This window comes from Mandrillus leucophaeus, unplaced genomic scaffold, assembly GCF_000951045.1.
Source record: "Mandrillus leucophaeus isolate KB7577 unplaced genomic scaffold, Mleu.le_1.0 Scaffold510, whole genome shotgun sequence".
NCBI classification, from domain to species: domain Eukaryota; kingdom Metazoa; phylum Chordata; class Mammalia; order Primates; family Cercopithecidae; genus Mandrillus; species Mandrillus leucophaeus.
The window spans coordinates 388,126-412,733 of NW_012105476.1; the positions used below are offsets into that span (position 1 = coordinate 388,126).

Here is a 24,608-nt window from a genome sequence, read left to right on the forward strand (position 1 = left end):
AAAAAAAAAAAAAAAAAAAAAAAAAAAAAGGTACAGAGATATATTTTCAGCTCTTTGAACTTTTTAGTGTATTGTATAATCATCTCTAAAACAGTATCAACAGCCATCTGAGCCAAGGGTCAGGAATCCTCTGCTCTAAGTAGGACAGAAGCAGGTATTCTCCAGGCCCTTTGTGGCTCCTGAGTTGATCAACAGGAACGGGTTTCCTCACAGTCCTAAGGGCAGAGGCTTTGGAGTGGGAATCCTCGTTTCTACTTGGTGAGTATACTTCCTCAGTTGAAGAACAAACACAACTCTTACCCTGAATGGGTTTTGTGGGAATGTAATAAGGTAGCACAGGAAAGCTGCTCAGCACCATGCCTGGCACACGACATCTCCAAGTCCAATACTGCTGCTCGCTGTCTGCCCACACAGAACAGAGCGAGCATCACCAGAAAACATCATACACAGCGAGGGCTCATGCCCCTCCTGAGTAGGGAGTAGGGTTCCTTCAGGACAGGTCCTCAAGGGTGCAAAGCAGCTTCTAAATAAGGTCTACAAAAGTAGGACCTCAGATGAGAGGAAGAGCCCTTTGATTCCATGATGGGTGCATGTTACTCAACACAGCATCCAATAATTTTTTCCTGCCAATATGTAAAACATATTTTAAAAATCACAGTATTTTCCATAATGTACTTTAAAGAAACCAAACTTTCAGAATATTTTTCAAGAATTCTTGTGAAAGTAATTTTTCACAGAGTCACTCTCCATAATTTGTATAGATGCCTTATGACCTGGACAGTAGCTCATAAAGTGTCACAATCAGTTCTATTTTCAGTGTCACCTGTATCAGTCATATGTCCTTTTTTTTGAGATAGAGTCTTGCTCTGTCACCCAGGCTGGAGTGCAGTGGCGTGATCTCGGCTCACTGCAAGCTCCGCCTCCCGGATTCATGCCATTCTCCTGCCTCAGCCTCACGAGTAGCTGGGACTACAGGTGCCCGACACCACGCCCGGCTAATTTTTTGTATTTTTAGTACAGGTGGGGTTTCACCGTGTTAGCCAGAGTGGTCTCAATCTCCTGACCTTGTGATCCGCCTGCCTCAGCCTCCCAAAGTGCTGGGATTACAGGCGTGAGCCACCGCGCCAAGCCCACATGTCCATTTTTATCCTTTCAAATCTTCTCGACTTAAAACATACCTTCTGGTCCTAAAAATACAGAAATTCAGTATCAGGTGGACTACAATAATCACCGCATGTTCCCAAAGTACCAAATGATCAGATGAAACAAGACTCTCCCTGCACTAGGTTGGAAGGGCCTCACAGAAACTTAGAGCACTGGCATCATCCAGATGCTCAAAATGGAAGAAAATTCCATCGCCATCACACCGTGTTTCCTGCTGAACTCAACAGTGACTCAAATCAGAACTGTGTTTCAAATACTAGGCTGGAGGAGAAACAGTATTAAGAACACAGTATAAAAAATACAAGTTAAAAAGCAAAACTTTTTGTTCAATGTTTCCAGTTTTCTAGTTGGTCACGGTGTTAAAGTCCTTTTCCAGGCTTAGGTATAAAGAATATTGTTAAAAATTTACATTTACAAAACTATTAAAGATTTTGTCTAGATGAAAATGGGTGACAAAGGCCTGGCTAACAAAGTACTTCTTTATTCTTTGTCTTAAGCTCTGTGGGAAAATTCTTCTTGAAACAGCTTGATTTTGTCCTTTAACTTGTTTCAAGTACTCATTTACAGTTCATTTGCCAAATTATAACTCCTCTATCTATCTAGATGGCCACTCCTGTTACATAATTCATATCTGTACTGGAAGTTTCATTACTTAAGATTTTTATTGTCTAATAATTAGATCAATCCCAAATTTCCTTTTATAATATTATACTGTACAATGAAAATCATCTTGAGAGCTCAGAAGGAAACTGTAGCTACATTCTTTGAAAGGTCACCAACATTTTTGATAGGCATTTCACTCTCATTTTGGCACATTTTCAAATCTTGGGTTCTCACATATTCTTAAAATACTGTACACCAAACTTCTACTCCAAACTGCACTAAGAACCATAAGAAGGCTAGGCGTGGTGGCTCACGTCTTTCATCCCAGCGCTTTGGGAGGCCAAGGTGGGTGGATTACCTGAGGTCAGGAGTTTGAGACCAGCCTTACCAACAAGGTGAAACCCTGTCTCTACTAAAAATACAAAAATTAGCCGGGTGTGGTGGCAGGTGCCTGTAGTCCCAGCTACGAACCATAAGGAGTAGTACTAAATCTGACAGCATAAAGATGTTAACTGTTACTCCTGTTTCTTTTTTGAGATGGAGTCTCGCTCTATTGCCCAGCGCAGTGGTACCATCTCAGCTCACTGCAACCTCTGCCTCCTGGGTTCAAGTGATTCTCCTGCCTCAGCCTCCTGAGTAGTTGGGATTACAGGCGCACACCACCAGGCCCAGATAATAGTTTTTGGATTTTTAGTAGAGATAGGGCTTCACTGTGTGGGTTGGGCTGGCCTCGAACTCCTAACCTCAGGTAATCCATCCACCTCAGCCTCCCAGAGTGCTGCGATTACAAGTATGAGCCACCACGCCCAGATTACTTCTGCTTCTAAGGGAAGGGTTCTGTATCATAGAGGGACAAATGAATCCCCAGGCACTTCATCTTTCTAGACTAAAGAGACCAACTGGCAGATAAATCATCTCTATCATAAGATGTGGGCAAAAAATGAGCTTATTTATCATTGGATTCATTAATACCCTAGCTCTTCTACAATCGCTTCTCTTAAACTACTCAAGGAAACAGTGCAACATGAAATCCCCCAACTTGAACCTGTTAATACTGGTGACTCAGCTACTTATTTATTGCCTTTCCATTCCAAACCCTCCCTTCTTTACCCTGCTTTGTGACACCGGAGCGGGACCCTATAGACATTCCTTCTACGCCAGCTGGCTTTGACAGCAGAGGGCTCTGGGGAGACACGACAAGAAGGGCCTTCTCTCCCCATTTCCGGGGCTTTTGGCTTTCCTGCTAGCTGTGTGCAGGAGAGCCAGCGGCTCACACCATCCTGTGAGTTTCACTGGCACTCCAGTCCCACTGGTGGGCAGCGTCCTCCCTGCCAGCCGGTTCCTATGACACCTTAATGAACTTCACCATCCAATGGGTCTGCACCTCAGCCTTGTGGGAGAAGGCCTCTTTCAAGTTTGCTGCTTCTTCGGATATTCCCTCCCTCAGCACTGGGGTGGCAGCTGCTCACCACATCTCCTGGTCCTATATACTTTAGTATCTCTCTCCTGTCTTAGCAGTTAATCCTCTGTTGCTGGTTAATCATTATTTCTACTAAATTTCCCTGTTCAAATTACTGGTACAGTTTCTTTCTCCTGACTGGACCTTGAACGATTCAATGGTATTCTCTGGAAAATGACTATACAGCTTTAACATCTTGAGCTTGGGAAAAAGGGTTCTTCTCCAAGAGTGGGGAGGAAAAAAAGCCAAATCCACAGTGGTCCTCCTAACTACTGCAATGTAGTGGGGTAGCAGAAGCTCTGCATGACCAGATGAGGTTGAAAGCTGGAAGAATCATCATTAAATGGAGGTTCACTTGGCATCTATTCTGCTAGCTGCCTACCTGAATTCCCAAATTCATCAGGAGAAGAAAATTGTGCCTTCTAGTGCTCTCAGAAGTAGGGGAAGGTGGGCCCGAGAATACAGAACCTGCAATGAGCTTCCTCACAGAGAAACCAGTGGAAACGTGAAGGGGATTGCCATCTGAGCACAAAAGGAGGTGATGTAGAACACTCGCCCACTAGTGTTTTATGTCTATTAAAGTCTTCCATGTGAGCAAGGGCACATCAAGAAGGACACACCCCAAGGTGAAGGAGACCCCATTTCACTACACAACCCCATTTTCCCAACACATTTGCAGACAGTGTACGCTGAACACCAGCAGCCAAAGAAGCAACCTGCTACTAACTGGCTTGTTTTAGGAGTTGGGCACACAACATATAATTATTTTCTTCTTTATTGTGTTTCACTTAGCATCTGGGAAAAAGCAAAGCAGAAGAGTAGCTTAGTTCAGCAGTAGGATCTCTCACAGCAGGCTCTAAGCAATTCCTTTCTTTCTTCTTCATCAACCAAAATGGTTCCAGTAGCTTGCCTGTCCTTACTTGTGTGTACTTGTGAAAACTCACAAAAAGGAAACGTGTCTGTCAGCGTCCCCACCCACTCACTATGGTCAGGACGCAGCTCACTTCCACGGCCCTGTGGCCAGGTGGCTGTCATTTTCAGAAGGGAAGCCTGCCTGGGAAATCAAATAGCAGCCTTTAGAAAAGGCCAACAAGACCATTATTGATCAATCTGAACCTCATTTGCAAAAATACCTAGACACTAAGAATGGTTAGACATTTAAACCAAACTTGAACTACAGAGACCTGCCTGCAAAGCAGAGAAATTAGCCACCAAAGCATGAGTAAACATTGTGTACCAAAGAAAACATAATCTCAAAAAATAAGATCCTATGTACAACTACTGCCTTTGTATACAAATTAATAAAAATGAGAAAAAATTAAAAATAAAGAAAAGAATAATATCCTCACAAAGGTCAGTGTTAGAGGTAAAGGTATTCATAAAATGAGAGGAGACTAGAAAAAGAATCCAACTAAATAATGAAAAGGGGATATTATAAAGATGACTCCAGAAACCAAACCACAACAGGAGGACAAAACAGATGGACAAGACTTGAACTGGAATCAGTGGTGTGGAAAAATAAACAGATGCATTTTTCTAGAGATAAAAATGTTGAAAGAAAATCCAAATTTAGGAATCACTAATGTGTCTATGAGGAACCTAGGAGAGGGGGCTGTAGCAGAATCTGGGTGTGATAATCCAGAAGACACCTGGTGACTCCTGTCCTGAAGACGGCAGTGTCAGCTGTCATTTCCTTAGTCATTTGCTGAACTCATTCAAAACCAAAAAGGTAAATAAGAAACTCTACTTTCAGCAAAACTAGGAACTCTCAAATCCTGCATCACATAACTGCAGGGAGGAGCACCACTAGCAATAGGGACAGAGCAAGGGGTGTGGGCATCTGGTGGCGGGGGGGGCACAAGCACGATGCCACGGAGCCAACTTCAGCAGAAGCCCCAAGAACACTTATCAAAGGTGAAGGGCACACTGAGCTGCAAAACTTAAGTCCCCTGCTTGTAAGAGCAAGGATGGGAAAAGACTTGGGTCGCAGGGTCCAACTGTGGGCCGAGTTTGGCTGGAAGAGCAGAGGTGACAGACTAAAGAAGAAATCTTAAGCAAGTCACATCCAAACCCACACACCAACCTCGAGTCATGGCATGAACTTTACATTTCAACTAGTCTATGACCAGCCAATCCCCAAGAGAACCTCCTTAAAATAGCCTACCAGTGAATAACTTGTCTGCTTCAAAGATGGGTGATCAAAATAGAATAAGCACTACAAATATTCAAAGGTATTCAAGATAAAAGAGGACAGAAATAGATGATACAACCGCCTCTATAATACAAGAGCACAAAACTACAATATCAGAGCTCTAGAAAGAGAAGGAAAGACAACAGCTATTCAAAGAAAGTGGATCACCTGGGTGAGAATTCTTGAGCTCCTGTGTAGCCCTGAGTAAGATTTTAAATTGGATTGTCTTACAGAGTTGTAAGATGTCTTGGTTGATTCAGCCTGCTACAATAAATACCCCATAGACTGGGTAGTTTCAACAACAAACATTTATTTCTCACAGTTCTGGAGACTGGAAGTCTGCGGTCAAACTGGCAGTAGATAAAGTTTCTGGTGATGTATAAGGCTTGGTTAACAGACGGCCATTTTCTTGTATTCACAAGTGGAGTAGAGTAGAGAGAGAGGAAGAAAATTCCCTCATGTCTCTTCTTCTTTTTTTCTTTTTAAGTCCAAAGAATTTTTGTTTGTTTGATTGCTTTTTTGAGACGAAGTCTTGCTCTGTCATCCAGGCTGGAGTGCAGTGGCACACTTGGCTCACTGTAACGTCTGCCTCCCAGGTTCAAGCAATTCTCCTGCCTCAGCCTCCCAAGTAGCTGGAATTACCCACCAAAATGCCCAGCTGATTTTTGTATTTTTAGTAGAGATGAGGCTTTACCATGTTGGCCAGGCTGGTTTCCAACTCTTGCCCTCAAGTGATCCGCCCACCTTGGCCTCCCAAAGTGCTGGGATTACAGGCATGAGCCACCTCACCCTGCCTCATGTCAATTCTTGTAAGAGCACTAATCCACACTTGTGAGGGTTCCACCCTCATGACATAATCACCCCAAAGGTCCTATCTCCAAATACCACCATACTGGGGGTAAGGCTTCAATATAAAACTTTTGGGAGAACACAAACACTTAGTCCATAGCATTAGAGTTATTTTTTTGAGACAGGATCTCACTTGTTACCCAGGCTGGAGTGCAGTGGCATGATCACGGCTTACTGCAGCCTCGATCTCCTGGGCTGAAGCAATCCTCCCAAGTAACTAGGACTCTAGGAATGTGCCACCACACTTGGCTAATTTCTGTTTTTTTTCTTTTTTTGTAGTGATGGGCTCTTGCTATGTTGCCCAGGCTGTAAGAGTTATTTTAAAAAATATATTCTAGATGTAAGCTCCTTATCTTTTGCGAATGTAACTTTTGCAAATATTTTCTCTCACTATTTTTACTTTCTTGATAGCATCATTTGTAGCACAAATGTTTTTTATTTTAATGAAGACCAATTTATTTGTTCTTTTATCACTTTGGAATTTGGTGTCATATCTACTCCTAGGTTTTCTTCTAAGAGTTTTATAGTCTCAACTCTGACATTTACATTAATGATCCATTTTAAATTAGTTTTTGAGTATGGTGTGAAGTAGGGGTCCAAATTCATTCTTTGCATGTGGATACTCACTTGTCTAGGCACCACCTGTTGAAGACTATTAGCTCTCCCATTGAACTGTCTTGACATTCTTTTTGAAAATATCAATTAATCATAAATTTAAGGGCTTATTTATGGACTCTCAAGTCTATTTCATTGATTTATAAGTCTATCCTTATGCCATACCACATTGCCTTGATTACTGCAGCTTTACAGCAAGTTTTGCTATGGAAAAGTGTGAGTTCCCCAACTTTCTTCTTTTGTGAGATTGTTTTTGTATATTTTACGTTTTTGGCTATCCCTTCTACTTCTATATACATTGTAAGAGCCGATGTCAATTTCTACTAAAAAGCTAGTTGGGATTTTGATGGAAATCACATTGAATCTGTAGAGCAGTTTGAGAGTATTGTCTTCTTAACAATATTGTTTTCTGATCCATGAACATTGTCTTTCAACTTATTTAGATGATCTTTGATTTTTTTCAATACTTTTATGATTTTCTGTGCACAAGTTTTAAGGTTCTTTTGTTAAATTGAATCCAAAGTATTTTATTATTTTTAATGCTACTGTAAATAAAACAAATTTCTTAATTTTATTTTGGAATTGTTCACTGCTAGTGCATAGAAATACAACTGATCTTTGTATATTAATCTTGTATCCTGCAACCTTCCTGAAATTGTTTATTAGTTCTAATAGCTTTTTTTTTTTTTAAGAAGCAGGTATCTTAAAATTTTCTATATACAAGGTAATGTCATCTGTAAATAGTTTTTACTTCCTTTCCAATGTGGATGTCCTCCCTTTCTTCCTTTCTTTTTTCCTCCCTCCTTTTATTTTTTCCTAATTGTTCTGGCTGGAACCTCTAGTACTGGGTAAGTTTTTCAAAAAAATCTCTGTACCTCTGTTTTCCCAAGTATAAAAGAGAATAATAGTGCTAATAGGACCAAATAAAATAATGCATACAAGGTGTTTTAGAAGAGCAACTAGAATGTGGCGAACACTCAATATTAGCCATTAGGTTGTATATAAGAAACACATTTAAAACAAACGATTCAGAAAGGCTGAAAATAAAAGAATGACATGGGTATCCCAAGCATATTCTAAACAAACAAACAAAAAAGCAAGGGGACCTTGGTTATATGGTTGAATACAAGGTTGAACTTAGGTCAAAAAGGCACAAGTGAGACAATAAAAGAACACTTATTAGAGGAAAAAGTGTTACTGAAACCATGTTCCAAATGGTTAAAGAAACCAGTGACTAACAGAAATGCTTGAACCTACAGGATGGCAGATAAGAAAAACAGCAATTAGCTGAAACTCCCTCTGCTTGTAAGATAACAAACCCGGCTGAAATTGGTGGGAACCAAGGTGGCCAATTGGAGCCTGCACAGAAGGAGCTTGCTGACATCACAGCTGGAATTTCTACCACATTTCATAATCCCCCTGAATCTGTACATGCAACGCATGAAGAAGCATGAAGAGATAGCTGCACATGCCCAGGGGACTTTCCAAACCTCCCCTTTCCCTTTGACAATCACTAACCCACCTTTAAATGCTTCCCCCAAAATCTCTCCCTTAAATATACTGTCTTAAGGACAGAACGGGGAGACAGATTTGAGCCGGCCTCCTGTCTCCTTGTTGGTTGACTGGCAATAAAGCTTTTCTTTTCTCAAAACCCAGTGCTGAGCAGGGTGCAACGACTCGCGCCTGTAATCCCAGCTAATCAAGAGAATCAGGCCGGAGGGTCACTTGGGGCCAGGAGTTTGAAGCCAGCCTGAGCAACAACAGCGGGACCCCATCTCCAAAATTAAAAAAAAAATTATTTCTTAATTGGGTGGGTGTGGTGGGGCACATCTGTAGTTCCAGCTACTTGGAAGGCTGAGATGGGCGGATCACTTGAGTCTTGGAGTTCAAGGATGCAGTGAGCTATGATCATGCTACTGCACTCCAGCCTGGGTGACAGAGCAAGACCCCATCTCTAAAAAAAACAAATGAAAACAAGATGGTACCATATGCGTGTCAGGCAGCCAGCCCCTTTGCTCAGTAACATCATGCCCATTAAGATCTAACAGTTATGTATATCTTTGGACAAATAACCATAGTATTGACATTCATAAAATAAAAATTACAGGAGACAAAGAGAGAAATATATATAAGCACATTCACAATAGGAAGCTAATTCTTCTCAGTACTTAAGTAATCAAAAGGACAAGTAGTGAAATAGATGGTGTGTGTGTATATAAAAGTGCATAAACAAGTGCAAAAAGTGTCTAGAAGAGTTAAATGGATGATATGACGTAAATGTTGAAGACGTTAATTCTGGGTGTGGGTAAATAGGTAATTTAAATTTTTTTCCTCTTTTTTGGAAACAAGGTCTGGCTCTGTCACCCAGGCTGGAGTGCAGTGGTGCGATCACAGCTCACTGCAACCTCCACCTTCAGGGCTCAGGTGATCCTCCCACGTTAGCCTCCTGAGTAGCTGGGACTACAGACGTGAGCCACCATGCCTGGCTAATTTTTGTATTTTCAGTAGAGACAGTTTCGCTATGTTGCCCAGGCTTGTCTCGAGCTCGTGAGCTCAAATGATCCACTTGCCTTGGCCTCTAAAAGTGCTGGGATTATTTGTGTGAGCCACTGTACCCATCCTATTCATTTATATTGACTGAATTTTTTGTTGGATGTATAAATTTTATAATTTAAGAAATATATTAAAAATTTTTCTAAGGTAGAAAATGTACAATATACAACAAAATACTATTATTTTATAAACTACTTGACTTGAATGATTTAAAAAGCAGCATCAATCTCTTAACTGAGGAAAATTAACAGCAATAAAAGAGTTTTAGTTTTTATAATTTACTTTATAGCAACCATTTCCAAAACAAGTTTGCCCTCCTCTAGTGTTCTCAGTTTTCTCCAAATTTGATTCCTCTAAATTAGTAAAATTTGAAGACTCATTATGAAACCCTGTGTTTTACTAAGAGCTGATGAAACACTCGCAAGATGGTTGTTTTTGTTTATGTTGATATACTAACAAGTCCAATTTTATATGATGTTAGGACTTATGTATAATTTATAATTTCATTTAATACAATTAATATTCATAACTAAATTTAGGACGTTTCTATTACTTTACATGTTTTTAAGAAATTTAAAATTGATGTAAATTAAAGCCAAAAACAAACAATATAAGACTGAATAAACTTGATTTAACATGTTTACTTTAAAAGAGCTCACTGTGTATTTTTAGCATGTATGTTCCAACATTTTCCCTAGGATAGTAATGTCTAGAGCCTTTAAGCCATGTTTGAGTTGTCTTAATTGAAATTTGCTTTAAAAAAAAAGAGGCTTTTCTTCTGCTACAAAGATCTGATTTGACCAGTTTCAAATATCAATACATGCAAAAGGCATAAGGATGCATATTAGCAAGAACCAAAAAAATCTAAAAAGTGTAATTATGAGAAAACATCATGAATATCTAAAGAAGATTAAGAAGGAATGCATTTTTCATAATCAGGAATATTAGATTTATTTCAGAGAAATATTTAATTAATCCATGAACTTATCAGTTGTATCTCCAGGATCCAACTGATTCTCACCGCTAGCTTTTGAGAAGTTGATTAGTTCCAGGCAAGTGTTTAAGACTGTGGATCAAGGAGGAAAGAATATCTTTCTGACCTTCCTAGAAACCAGAAAAAGCCTTAAGTAGGACTGGGATCTCCTCTGCCACTGTGGCAAAAAGAAGTTGCTATATAAAGTGCAAAACTGTACATGCAAAACATCACTCATGTGCATAGAACATTCAGAGCCCTCCAGTAACAACAGTTTGGAAGCGCCAACAGATACTTTTTATGTTTCTCTTTAATGACCAGTCTAAATTTCTCTAAGAATAAAAGCCCAAAAGTTGAAGACTGATGACAGTTTAGAAAAGCTGTCTTTGGGTGACTGCAATGTCACCCAAAGGCTTCCACTAGGTCATGGTGAATGCCATGTGTCAAAGATATTCTGACACTTGGGTATTTGTCAGAGATATTCTGACACTTGGCATTCACCATGACCTAGTGTGATAACAGTGGTGGCTTCACAGAAGGGCAATGTTAGCACCTTCTGGAAGGTCACAGCAATGGCCCCCTTGCACCCGGTGCACTGAAAAGAGCTCACATTCCTTGAGGACATAGCAACAATAATTTTTCCCACCAAGCCCAGTGCCTGAGAACCCTCTACTCAGATGCCTAATGAGCCTCTTAAACTCCACATGGCCCCAAACCAAAGCAGCTCTCCGACGGGCTCCCTAGTGCAGAACATGGGAGCTCAGGCCCAGTCCCTGCACCACGTTGGCTCCTGGGTTTCTGATCCTCCACATCAGCACAAGCAAATTCTGCAGGCTCCACCTTCAAAATCTCTCCAGGATGCAACTGGTTCTCACTACCTCCCTTGCTCCCTCTACCCAAGCCACGTCCTGGGTGATTGCAAATGTCACCCAAAGGCTCCCCTCTTGCCCTGGCCTGGTTCTGGACCAAGTCATCACGTCCTGGGTGGAATTCCATTTCCCTCCATGTGAGCAGAAGCCCTCCTGGATGCCATCTGCTCCACTCCCATCACATGGTCTCTTGCTAATCCCCAAACATGCCAGATGGGGGTCACCTAATGGCACCCGCATGTGCTATTCCATCCACCTGAACACTGTTCTCAAGAACAGAGATCCATGCCGGCCCCTCCCACCACAGGAACAGGGGTGTGGGAGTGTGGGATGCGGATCCCATTTGAGCACAGCCCCATGTCTCCTGCTCCCTCCGTGCTTTATTTCTCTCCCGGGCACAAAGCACTTCGCACTGTACCTTGTCTACCGTTGAGCTCCCCACTGCCGAAGAAGTGCAAGGAGGCAGAGCTCCTGTCCACCACATTCGCTTTGGCACTCACAGCTCCGACGGCAGAGGCCAGTGCACACCGAGGCTCAGCAAACACCTGTTGAACATGTGCTGGCCTAAGGCTGTTGGGGTGAGCACGGCCCAAACCCACATCCCGTCTATGTGGCTTTCCGTAATTTTTCTATCCTTTCCTTCACCATAATTAGTCACTTTCTGTGAAGTCTCCAGCACTCCCTGATTCTTATTTCCTTTTTTATTTCCGATACAATGTATTAAATATCTTCCCAACTCTTAAGTTATTTTTAAACTTCAAACATGATCTAGACCCAAAACACCAAAAACTGCACAAAACAAAAAATAAAACAGACAAATTTGATGAAAATGTGTCTAAAAATCCTAATTTTTGTCTATTAAACAGGAGATGTTACTAAAAATTATAATATGAAATGTTCATAAAGGTGAGAGAAATGAACACCTGCATATACCACTGGCAGGGGCATGAGGTGCTTCTGCTGTTTCTGGAATACAATTTCACAATACGTATCAAAGACCTCAAAACTGTACATACACTTTGATGAAGAACCTCCATGTCTATACGTTTACCCCAAGGAGACAAACAAAAATGCATATAAAATTTTCTATAGGCTGGGTGCGGTGGCTCACACCTGTAATTCTAGCACTTTGGGAGGCTGAGGCTGGTAGATGGCTTGAACCCAGGAGTTCAAGACCAGTCTGAGCAACGTGGGGAAACTCCATCTCTCCAAAAAACGCAAAATTAGCTGGGCATGGTGGCACACATCTGTAGTACCAGCTACTTGGGAGGCTGAGGTGTGAGGATCCCTTGAGCCCAGGAGGCGGAGGTTGAATTGTGCCACTGCACTCCAGCCTGGGCAACAGAATGAAACCCTGCCTCAAAAAAAAAAAAAAAAAAAGATTCTGTACAGAGAAACTGAAAATAGAAAACTATATAGCCATTAAAAACTTTTAAAAAGATCATATTAAAAAAGTTCAGAATATAATGTTTAATTTTTGAAAAGACTACAAAGACTACAAAAATGCATGCAGTTTAGTCCCAGTTTTGTTTAATATAGGTGAATATATAAAAGGCCAGAAGGGTATTCAGAAAAATGTGAATGGTTGTTCTCCCTGGGTAGTTATCCTTGGCTGTGGGCCACTGTGAGTTTCTGTTTTTCTGCAGTGAACAAGTATTAACTGTATCATGAAAACTGAATTACATTTTGGATGAATTCCCTCTAAAAAAAGCAGCAAGAGGAACCTTGAGAGATGCGTTGACTGGTCTTCCAGCTGCAGCATGTAACCCAATGGGCCTTTTTGCTCAACATGCAGGAAAGGACTTGGGGGGCCTCACTAGAGGCAGCTTCATTCCCAGAAAGCTGAGGTGCTGCAGTGCAAGTGTTAAACCACTGTGAACACATAATTTGTGAAATAATCATATAACTTGAAAAATATACTTGTAACACTCTGTAAGGTAAAAAAGCAGAATGCACTCTTTCAAAGAACAGAGATCACTATAATTCTAGCATCAGCTCTCTGGAGATTCATGATTACTTTCTATACCTAAAAATGAACGATAATGTAGAATTAGCTTCTTTACGTGAGGCTGATATGACCGAAAAATGCTCCCTAGAAGTGAAGCGCCAACAGAAACTTGAAAAGCACTGTACCTTCTAGCTGTGGAAGAGAGGGCTCCGAGGTCTGTTTTGTTCAAGGACGAACAGGGGAAGAAATGAGGGTGAGAAACAAATGGCATCAGCAAAAGGTGCCTGACGGATGGGGCAGGCTGATGGGAGCTCAGGTGGGAAGTCCACACCCCAGAGCCTGTGAACTCTTCTCAAAGTCAGTGGTCCTCAATCCTGCCTAGAGCACCTTGAGGAATTTCTCAACAATACAGCAACCAGCAGCAGGCCGGGGTACAGCTGAGTTTGAAAAGTTTTGGGCGCCAGAGGGGAGTGGCACCCCAGGACAAAGTGGCTGGTGGTGGGAATCGAAGAGGCCAGGAGTGCCGCTACTTACAGCCCACAACAGGCCAGGTACAGCGCCCACAGCAGAGTGGGGTTTCCAGAATAGGGAAAGGGACTGGCAGAACACCAGGGGCACGAGGCAATCCCCTAGGATGGGCCCGTGTTGGGGAAGGGAATGTAAGATGGCATGACCACTTTCCAGAGCAATCTCACAGCATCTAGTGAGGGCTGATTCACACACATGCACGCGCTGACACCCACGAGAATGCGCACAGCTACACAGCTGGTCACATCCAAACACTGGGAACAAATACAATGCTCACCAACAGGAACAAGAGTCACTTCTAGGATACGTGGGAAGCAGCAGAATGACCCGGAGCTAGACATTTCAGTGTGGCCAAGCAGAACAGGTCAACAATGTGAGGGATTTCTGAAAGTACGACGTGACCAGAGGGTGTGTGCCGGGTAGCTGAGGGAAGGTCTGTAGAGGAGAACTGTGGGCCCTTCTGTCCTCTGTGGACTGCCCTGACCTGCAATCTACACAGCCTCAGCAGGAGCAGATGGGCACCCATGGCATCCCATCCTCTGGCCACAGGTCCAGGTAGGGCACCTGACCAAACTGCTTCAAAGAATCCCTTCTCCTAATCTCCAGCCCTGGAAAAGGCTCATGTCCACACTCCATCGGGGGGTAAGGGTTGAGATTTAAAACCTGGTCCTAACCTGCCCCAGGTGGAAGCCGGGTACAGAGTGGGGATAGGCATGCTGGTCATGAAGGCCCAGAAGAGCCTGCTCAGTGGAGGCAGGGCACGTTCAACACACACTACCCACCCTCTCCTCCTCCTGGTTCTGACCTCTTTGCGGGGAGTTGGGCCAAGAATGCAGGCATTTGAAGTTTCAGGGGAGGGATGCGAAGAACTGAAGGGTAGTGGCAATTCAGGGGCAGTCAAGTAAAATATAGTATGGGTTGAGCATCCCTAATATAATAAGCTGAAATCTGAAATGCTTCAAAATTCAAAAAATTTTAGTGCCAACATAATATTCAAAGGAAATGCTCATGGAACAATTCAGGTTTTGGATTTTCAGATTCCGGATGCTTGACTAATAAGCATAATGCAAATATTCCAAAATCTGAAAAAAATTCGAAACTCTTCTGGTCCTAAGCATGTTAGATAAGGGATACTCAACCTGTACAAACTCAGTTTTTCTAGCCTCCCACAAATCAAATAACAACAGAATCAAATTCTTTCCTGATCAAAAATGGGGGAGTTACATGGGTGCGAGTAGATCGAGGGGTTTCTGAGTTGGGGCTCGCAGCTCACATGGGACAGCCACTGCCTGTGTCGCCTGATACGCGATCAACCACATCAGGTGCTAGAACTCTCAGGTACTCAAGAAATGGTGTGCAAATCCAGTGACCAGTCAGCAAGCTTCACTCCCACAAGCCTCTGCTGAGATCCTGAAGTAACTTGGTTATTCTCTGCTATACAACCACTGTCATGGCGTCTTCACTGGTACAGGGATCAACAGGATGACATTTCCCTATTCTTTTCCATTTGCTGGCCTAACTTCTTCATCAGTCGCCCTAGATGTGTATTCTAACGCACACTGTGACTTACCAACCTTGCTTGTGTATGTGTGTTAGGGCTTGGTGGGGGAACTGGCTCTGGGAGTGCCAACATCACCACTGGGTAAGTAAGAATAAAAATGGCCACGTCTCTGCCATGCACCACCCTACCACATTCTAGAGCATCAGGGTCAAAGGAATAGATCAACTTTCCAAGACAAAATAACAGGTTTTAAAAGCTAGGGTAGAGTCACATAATAGCTTGGTATCCCAGAAACACATAAGAGCTGTTGTATAAAACCTCTATTATCCCCAAATTTCAGAAGCTGAGTTACTTTTTCTTCTGAGGTCAGACCAAAATAAGCTCTAAGGCAGTTTATTTGCCATATTTAGGATGTTCATGTGGGAGCAATGACAAACATCTGGCTACAATACTTTCTGGAATTTTGACTATTTCTTCCTGCCAGAATGAAAACATTAAGTTTTTACTGGAATAGCAAGTTAAAATCTTCTAGCATGGAACTTCGTGACTGAGAATTTGTCTTCCTACTTGTCACATATTTAACCTAAAGCCTCTGCAATTCTAAAGAAGAAAAGAAAAAGAAAGTCCATCCTAAAAACTGTGAGTATGTTAAAGAAAAGGGGAACATGAGAAAGTAGATGAACAGTAATAAATAAAACCCTCGTGCTCATCAGAACCAATCCCCACTTGTCAGCAAAGGCAAAGGACATCTGCTGCCGGGGCAAGGCCTCACACCCTTAAACTGCATCCCAGGCTGTTCTTTAATCATTACTTATCTCTTCTCCATAATACTAACTTTCAGATAATAGAAAACCTTTAAATCGCATTAACTCCTAAACCTGAGAGTTAATTATGAATTAATGAGAGTATAATTGTTCTAGACATCTTACCCTCTAAAGAGCCTGGGAAGACTTTCTGGAATGGGGGTCTCAATTAAGAACCTCAACTCTCCTTCCACTGCATCCAGCAATGGAGTTAGACACTTTTCACACCTGGCGTGGTCTGGAGCTGAAAGTATTTCTACCCCATGACTTAGCACACAAGACAAGGCAAGCTGACACACAACTTTCAGATGGTTTTAAAACAATTTATGACTCAAAAACAAGATTCTTTAGAGTCGAGGCCAGATTTCTATGTTCAAAACCACAGAATTTGTTTAATCATAAAAACAAATCAAGACTTTACTAGATAAAAAAAACTAGTCACTGACCTTTGATTAGCTAAATATCCCATTAACAAATGTCAAAAGCGGCTTAAAATAAAACATAATTGAAGTCAATATCCACAAATAGGCCTTCGACCTAAATACATCATACAGATTTCTCTCCTGACCAAAAATCAGTTTACAAGTTGGCTTCTGGCTAGGTGTAGTAGCTCACACCTATAATCCCAACACTTTGGGAGGCTGAGGCAGGAGGACTGCTAGAGACCAAGAGTTTGAGACAACCTGGGCAACGTGGGGAGATCCCATCTCTACAAAAATTTAACAAATTAGCCAACATGGTGGTGCACACCTGTAGTCCCAGCTAATCGGGAGGCTGAGGCAGGAGGATCACCTGAGCGTAGGGAGGTCGAGGCTGCAGTGAGTTTTGACTATGCCACTGCACTCCAGTCTGGGTGACAGAGCGAGACCCTGTCTCAAAAAAAAAGAAAAAAAAAAAAAAAAGATAAGCCGGGCGCAGCAGCTCACACCTGTAATCCCAGCATTTTGGGAGGCCGAGTGGGGTGGATCACTTAAGGTCAAGAGTTCAAAACCAACCTGGCCAACATGATGAAACTCCGTCTCTACTAAAAATACAAAAAAAAAATTAGCCGGGCATGGTGGTGGGCACCTGTAATCCCAACTACTCAGGAGGCTAAGGCAGGAGAATCACTTGAGCCAGAGGCAGAGGTTGCAGTGGGCTGAAATCACACCATTGCACTCCAGCCTGAGTGACAGAGCGAAATTCTGCCTCAAAAATAAAAATAAAAATATCATCTCAAACCACAATGAGATACTACTACACACCTACTAGGATGGCTAGAATAAAAAAGTCAGAAAATAGTTAAGTGTTGGCAAATATGTGGAGAAATTGGAATACATAACATTGCTGGCAGGAATGTAAAATGGCACAGCTACTTTGGAAAACAGTCTCGCAGTTCCTCTAATGATTAGACCTAGAGTTCCCATGTGACCCAGCAATTCTACTTCTAGGTATTCTGTCACTCCTGTGCATCCACAGGTTTGGCATCCACAGATTTGATTAACCAACTGATGATCAAAACTGCTAAAAACAACCCCACCAAAATGATAAAAAGTAATAGTACAACAAGAGATAATAGTCAATACAGTATAACAAATATTCACACAGTGTTTCCATTGTATGAGGTATTATAAGTAATCTAGAGATGAGTTAAAGTACACCAGATGGCCAGATGCAGTGGCTCATGCCTGTAATCCCAGCACTATGGGAGGCTAAGGTGGGTGGATCACCTGAGGTCAGGGGTTCGAGACCAGCCTGGCCAACGTGGTGAAACCCTGTCTCTACTAAAAATACAAAAAATTAGCTGGGTGTAGTGGCGGCCACCTATAATCCCAGCTACTTGAGAGGCTGAGGCAGGAGAATCACTTGAACCCAGGGGGCAGAGGTTGCAGTGAGCTGAGATCACGCCACTGCACTCCAGTCTGGGTGACAAAGTAAGACTCCATCTCAAAATAAAAAAATTAATTAATTAAATAAAATAACGTACACCAGAAGATGTGTATATGCAAATACTATACCATTTTTTATATAAGGAATTTGAACATCTATGGATATTGGTATCCTCAAGGGTCCTAGACCCACCCACTCCCGCTAAGATACCGAGACAACTTTATCCTCTCAAAAATGAAAACATACATCCACACAAAAACTTGTAAATGAATGTTTACAGCAGAATTATTCATAATAGCCAAAAGATGGAAACAATCCAAATGTCCATCAACTGAGAAATAGATAAAATGTAGTATGTCCATACAATGAAATATTATTCAGCCATGAAAAAGAATGAAGTACTGCTACATGTTACAACATGGATGAACCTCCAAAACATATACTAAGTGAAAAAAGCCAGTCATACAAGACTACATAGGTATATGATCCTAATCATATGAAATATCCAGAACAAGGAAATCGATAGTGATAGAAAGTAGGTTACTGTTTGCTTAGAGCTGAGGGGAAGGGAGACGGAGGTTGAGGAGGTGACAGCTAAAAGATGTGGGGTGATTAAAATGGTCTAAAATTGACAGTGGTGATAGTTGTACATTTCTGTGAATATTAAATACCAGTGAAATTTACACTTTAAATGGGTAAATCATATGGCATGTGAATCACATCTCTATAAAGCTGTTAAAACATTTCAGCTCCATTTTATCCACCAACACTATTACATACTGAACAGCTTCTAGCTTCAAATCATCTTGACTTATCTGTGGCAACAATAAACAAGCACGCATTTCTAGATGTAGAGAGAAAGCATTGCAAGAATAAATACGCATGTATTTCTAGATCTAGAAAGAACGAGCTGCAAGAATAAACAAGCATGTGTTTCTAGATCTAGGGAAAAGTGCTGCAAGAATAAACACGTACGCATTTCTAGATCTAGAAGGAAAGAACAGGAACAAAATACAACCCTGTGCTGAATCACCTCCACTAGCTTCTCTGTCAGCAGTTTTTGCTCTAGAATCATTTGTCATTCTTGTGGCAGTCTGCCTTGACAGAAAACAAATTTTCATTTGTACACTCTGGGAGATGGGAGATATAAACAGAACTTAAGACTTATAGAGCTCAACTTTCTGAAGAAAATATAAGGAAGACAGCCAGGGCTTATTTGTTGCAGATATACATAAAACCACTCACCACAGATTATACATGGACAGACAGCCATGAGCACTGAGGTCTTCAGGTCAAGTGGGTCTGTATTTTCACCAAAGCAAAAAAATAAGCATTTTAAAAACAACGAAATGTCAGAACTTCCCCTGTGTTAAAAAGGTTCCTGAAATGTGAACTTCCAGCATCAACTTGGGGAATCTGCACAGCACCACACGATGCCAGTGTTTTCTGGCCATGCGAACACAGAAGCAGCTCGTGCCTTTCAAGTTTAGCATCAGCACATCTCCCTGGAAGAACACCGCTGCTTAAGACTTAAGGCTGAGGCAGGAGAATGGCGTGAACCCGGGAGGCGGAGCTTGCAGTGAGCTGAGATCCGGCCACTGCACTCCAGCCTGGGTGACAGAGCGAGACTCCGTCTCAAAAAAAAAAAAAAAAAAAAAAAGACTTAAGTGAAAAGACAATGTAGTAAACAGACAAGTAAGATAGGTGCATATGGCCAGAAAACCCCAAAACAAAACAAAATTGAATCCCTGAGGTTAGAAAACACTGCAACAGAGGGAAAAATTCAAAACATTCTTAAAGTCTGTTAACCAAATCTAACTTTTGATTTCATTCATTTAACACGTTGACTCAGCAAGGCCCTGTTCCAAACACCAGAGGAGCAGTAGATATAATACAGCCTTTCCTTCCCAGAACTTGCATTTCAGGAGCAGGGAGACAGCAAGCAGGCACCAGGATGTGGTGTCTTCACCAAGACAGATCTGCCCAGCTGGGGTCTCACTGCTTAGTGCACCCGACACCTGGTAGCCGAGTGTCTGCCTCAGCCTACAGGTCCAACAGCAAAAACCACCTGACCACAGTATGTCTCTTGGATCCAATGTAAAGGCAAGAGGCAGAGAGACAGAATACGAATGAGACAAGTGAACAAATGACAGCAAGACAGTGATGGTGAGCTTGGGTCAGACAACCAGCCTTGATCCAAAAACAACAAGGAAGAGGGGGTGGGACAAGCCTGCCTCTGTGAGGCTACGCAGGGGGGACTTCCCCAGGAGGGGACTCTGCCCACTCAGGGCAGGCCCCACTTACCAGCCCATCGACACCAAACCTTAGAGTGGCACAGACAATTGCACTTCCAGAGGCTGTATCCTGGTATACTGGCAATACTTGTCAGGGTAGATTACAAAAAATGCTCACCGATTCCTGGCCACTCTCCCACCAAGGTGCCTCTACTTCTCCACCCCTCGAATCAGAACTAGCCTGGTAGCCTGCTTTGATTAATAAAACGTGGCAGAAGTGACAATGGACAAATTCCAAGCCAAGAGCCCAAGGAACACTGCAGTGCCCACTTCTGGACTGAGAACATTTCTGTGACCATGAAAATGAGGCCAAGTGGGCTGGAGGGAGAATGAGATTCTGCATGTGAGGTTCCAACCAGGGTGCCAAATGTGTGGGTAAGGCAATCCCAGATTGCCCAACCCTCTGAGTCAGCCTACTAGAGCCTCCAAACCAACACACAGACCTGTGATTTAAGCTCCACGTTTGGGATGGTTTGTTACTTAACAAAGCTAACTGATGCAGTTGTGGAGGACAGGCTACTTGGAAGCAGAATACAACCAACTTATAATATATTGAATTTTAGCTCTCCCTACAGGTGTGTATCAGCAGGCAACACAATGTAAAAAATACCCCAAGCTGGCACAGTGGCTCACATCTGTAGTCCTAGCTACTTGGGAGGCTGAGGCAGGAGGATCACTTGAATCCAAGAGTTAGAGGCTGGCCTGGGGAACATAGCAAGATCCTGTCTCTTAACAAAAAAAAAAGTACCCCATCCAACACAGGATATTCAGAATATGCAAGACCATTTTCTTTTTCTTCAAATAAAAGTTCTTTAATTTCTGGTAACTCTGCCAGATATATCAAATACCAAATACGACAGTTATATTTAACTGAAACAATAATCTCAATTTATTAAAACTGACAAGCTGTAAATATTGCAAAACTTTCACAAAATGGCATCTCTGATTTCCTTAGGTATAAAATGACTCATACTCAGTAAAGGCGAATTTCTCTGAGAAGAATTTACATCTTATTTACAGCTCAACAACAAATGTGTGCTTTTTTTCTTCTGGGTCCTAGTTTTAGTTGATAAAGTCCAGTAGGCAGAACAAAAAAAAAGAGAGAGAGAAAAAAAGAGACACTCTAAAAGTAAACCTATTAGTACAATTATTTTTCTTTCACTTTTTTTTCTCTTAAATTTTGCACCCGTTATAAGCCTAGACTACGGTAAACGTGTTTATTGGAGGATGGCTACATGGTGGAAATTCCTCCAAACACTTGATTGAAAGATTTGGGAGTCCAATTAAGTTTCCAGACTAACCTATTTCCCACAGGAAAGTCACCCAAGAGCTGGTGAGAGCGCAGCCGACTGCTACTCTTCAGGGTTCAAAGGTCGCCCAGCTTCAGACCTCCTTCCCTGCACCAGAAGTGATGTGGGAAGTTGGACAGACAGGTCCCACCGGTTTCAGTTACCATGGCCCTGATGAAATTATCTTTCACTTCCTCCTCAGATAAGAGCTTCAGAAAAGTATCCCGGTCCCCTGAGTTCTCACACCCTCCATACTTGCCTTCAAACAACACTAAAGGCCAGAGACCACCTTGCTCAGAGCTTCACTGCCCCACCCACCAAGCACCCCTCCTCTGTGTTCCCTCTTCCCTCCTTCCCACCCCATGCAATGCATTCTGCAATAAGGTCCACAGCTCAATAATAGTTTTACTTTCTGTGTAGCATCTTGACTTCTCAAAAGAAATTCCCAAGTGTAAATAAACCTCCTGCTAGAGTTTAAATTCATTCTCTTGTCCTTACTTTTGTGCCATTAAGAGCAAGAAAAGCTTCTAAAGATGTTACTTGAAAGCCAGAAAAAATTAGAAAAATAGAGAATGCATTTGTGTATTACATATGAAAATAAATAATTTTAAAAAGAACTTTTGGCTGGGCACGGTGGCTTACACCTATAATCCTAGCACTTGGGAGGCTGAAGTGGGAGGATCTGTTGAGCCCAGGAGATTGAGGCCAGCCTGGGCAACATGGCAAAACCCTGTTTCTACTAAAAATACAAAAATTAGACAGGCGTGGTGGTGTATGCTTGTAATCCCAGCTACTTCAGGGGTTGAGGAGGGCAGATCGCTTGAGCCCAGGAGGTCCAGGCTGCAGTGAGCCATGATCGCACCACTGCATTCCAGCCTGGGTGACAGAAGACCCTTTCTCAAAAAAAGAAAAAAAAAAAAAAAAAGTAAAAAATGAATAAATAAAAAGAACTTTCATGCTAATAACATGTAGAAAAACAAAAAGTTTTCTAATACATTACATGGACCTAAAAAACAGTGTTACTTAAATATTGATATATGCATATATTCTTAGTATATTTAATTGTTCTTGCTAATATTACCAGTGCAATCTTCTATAACGGAATTTTCAAAATAAAAACTGTATTATCATTGACCTAGAAAAGTAAGTTATATGTTAACACCATACAACACTTCCTGCATGACAGGCTCTGTGTGTGGTGTCTGCTCAATCCTCACACCAGCAGCTCTGGGAAAGAGGGATTATAATTGTCCCCACGTTTCAGAATAGGAAGCTGACACATATGGAGGCTAAGTGGCATCCCCTCATCCAGGTGGCCCAGGCCTCATTGAGACCAGGTGGCTAAGCTGGGAAGGTCTGGGTGTACCATCTGGCTCCAGTCTGCACCTTCCAGCAGTCTCTTAGCCAGCCTCTCACGAAAGAAGAGTAGAAAGACCAAATTATACTACAATTTTAAACAAAAGATACGACAATACCACTTTCCAAATAAAAGGAGAAATTCAGATTTACCGTTTCTAAGGATTTTCTCATGTGTTACCAAAGTCACTTTTGGTCAACTTAATACGCAAAGTCTAACCAGCAAAATGGAACTTGGTATATAATTTGACCGTTAGAAGATATAACAAAATACGCCTCCAAAAATCATGCTTCTTACCTCAGTGTCAAATATTTCCACGGTGTTGTCCAGCAGCTTTACTCTGAGGTGCAGGTGCTTCTCTTGCATTCTGGGCAACAGAGTCTGCCCAGGCTCAAGGGTGCTAACTCCCACAGGCGTCTGGGCACCCAAGCGTGTCCCTGCAGTCTGCAGGACTCTGTATGTTCCTTCTATCTCTCCCATTCTTCACCATCTGAGTGAAGAAAACACTAAAATGAAAAAAAAAAAAACACACACACACATGAAGGAATTATCACATTATTTAGGTATTAAAACAAGGTAAAAAAAGAATTATCGGAGACAAGGGAATCCTCTGTATTATTTCTGCAACTTCTGTAAGTCTTAATCACTTCAAAAGAAAGTGTTACAAAAGATTATTTTCTCTCAGGCACTCATAGGTGGAGCATAAAATAACAAGCACCACCCTCAATAACAATATTTCTGAATGCTCTATGAGCCAGTCATACCCATTAACTCATTTAACCTGTTAGACCTCATGAACGAGTGACATCACCACCACCCACCTAGCAGAGGCAAGAGAGCCCAGGGCTGCCACACCAACCCTAGGCTGTCCACTCCCTTAGCACACCTTTCTCCACCAGCCCAAACAGTTATTGTGGTGATGATCCTTTTTAAGTACTAGATAGTGCCATTTCTACCAAATGTAAATGGGCTCCACAAAGCATAGATAGCATTAATGCGTGTCAGGCAGTGCACAGCAAGATCTGAGGCATTCGTGCAACTGTTCTTCCCCTTTGCTGACTTTATGTGGAGTAGAAGACTACCCCAGCTGAGGACAAATGCCAATAAAGGAGATGAAAACAGCCAGGTTTGTCTTTGCCAGCCTTGTACTCCTCGATTTTTCTAACGTGTCTTGCCAGGGTAGAGCGGGTGCCACTGGTAGTCTGGGAAGTAATTTCATGTATGGCACTGAATGACAGTTTGGATAAGGGTAACAAGGACTACATGCCTGGTAGCAGGAGGCACCTGCCCTTGGTCAGGCCTTTCCCAGCTCCTGCCCATTCTCACAATAACGCCCATCCTCACAATAACCCCCTCATCACTATCCACAGCCCACTTAACAGATGACAATGAGGGCCCAAGCAGGTCAAACACTTGGCCCAGGGAAGAGCTCATGTCCTTTTCAACTCTTCTTTGTGCCAAGGGGAAGGTCTCTGCTTGCAAGCTATTAAGTCTAACAGGGCTATTCTCGTCATTATTTGTTTAATGCACTGTAGATTTTATTTTTCCATTCAAATTGGGTATATATTTTTAAAAACAGATTTTATTGTCTATATTTGAAGTCTGCAACATGATGGTATGGGACACACAAAGATAGTAAAATGCGTCTTCATTGTTTTTAACGAAGATCAGCCTAGTATTAACTACTAAATATTTAGTATTAAGTATCAGCTAGAATAATACTAGCTTGTTTTTAATTGTGTT

At 42.0% G+C, this 24,608-nt stretch overlaps 1 protein-coding gene across 1 annotated transcript in view; it reads right to left on the minus strand.

Annotated features, from left to right (window-relative positions):
- The window catches only part of FARP2 (FERM, RhoGEF and pleckstrin domain protein 2), a 135,921-nt gene extending 112,141 nt beyond the window's left edge, over window positions 1-23,780 (minus strand). Inside the window, exons 1-2 of the mRNA XM_011996370.1 lie at window positions 23,752-23,780; window positions 23,163-23,371 (exon numbers count right to left, since the gene is read on the minus strand). Coding sequence (XP_011851760.1) covers window positions 23,163-23,345 — 183 coding nt within the window. The 5' untranslated portion in view covers window positions 23,346-23,371; window positions 23,752-23,780. The remainder of the gene's footprint in view (window positions 1-23,162; window positions 23,372-23,751) is intronic.
- Between the last annotated feature and the right edge of the window lie 828 nt (window positions 23,781-24,608).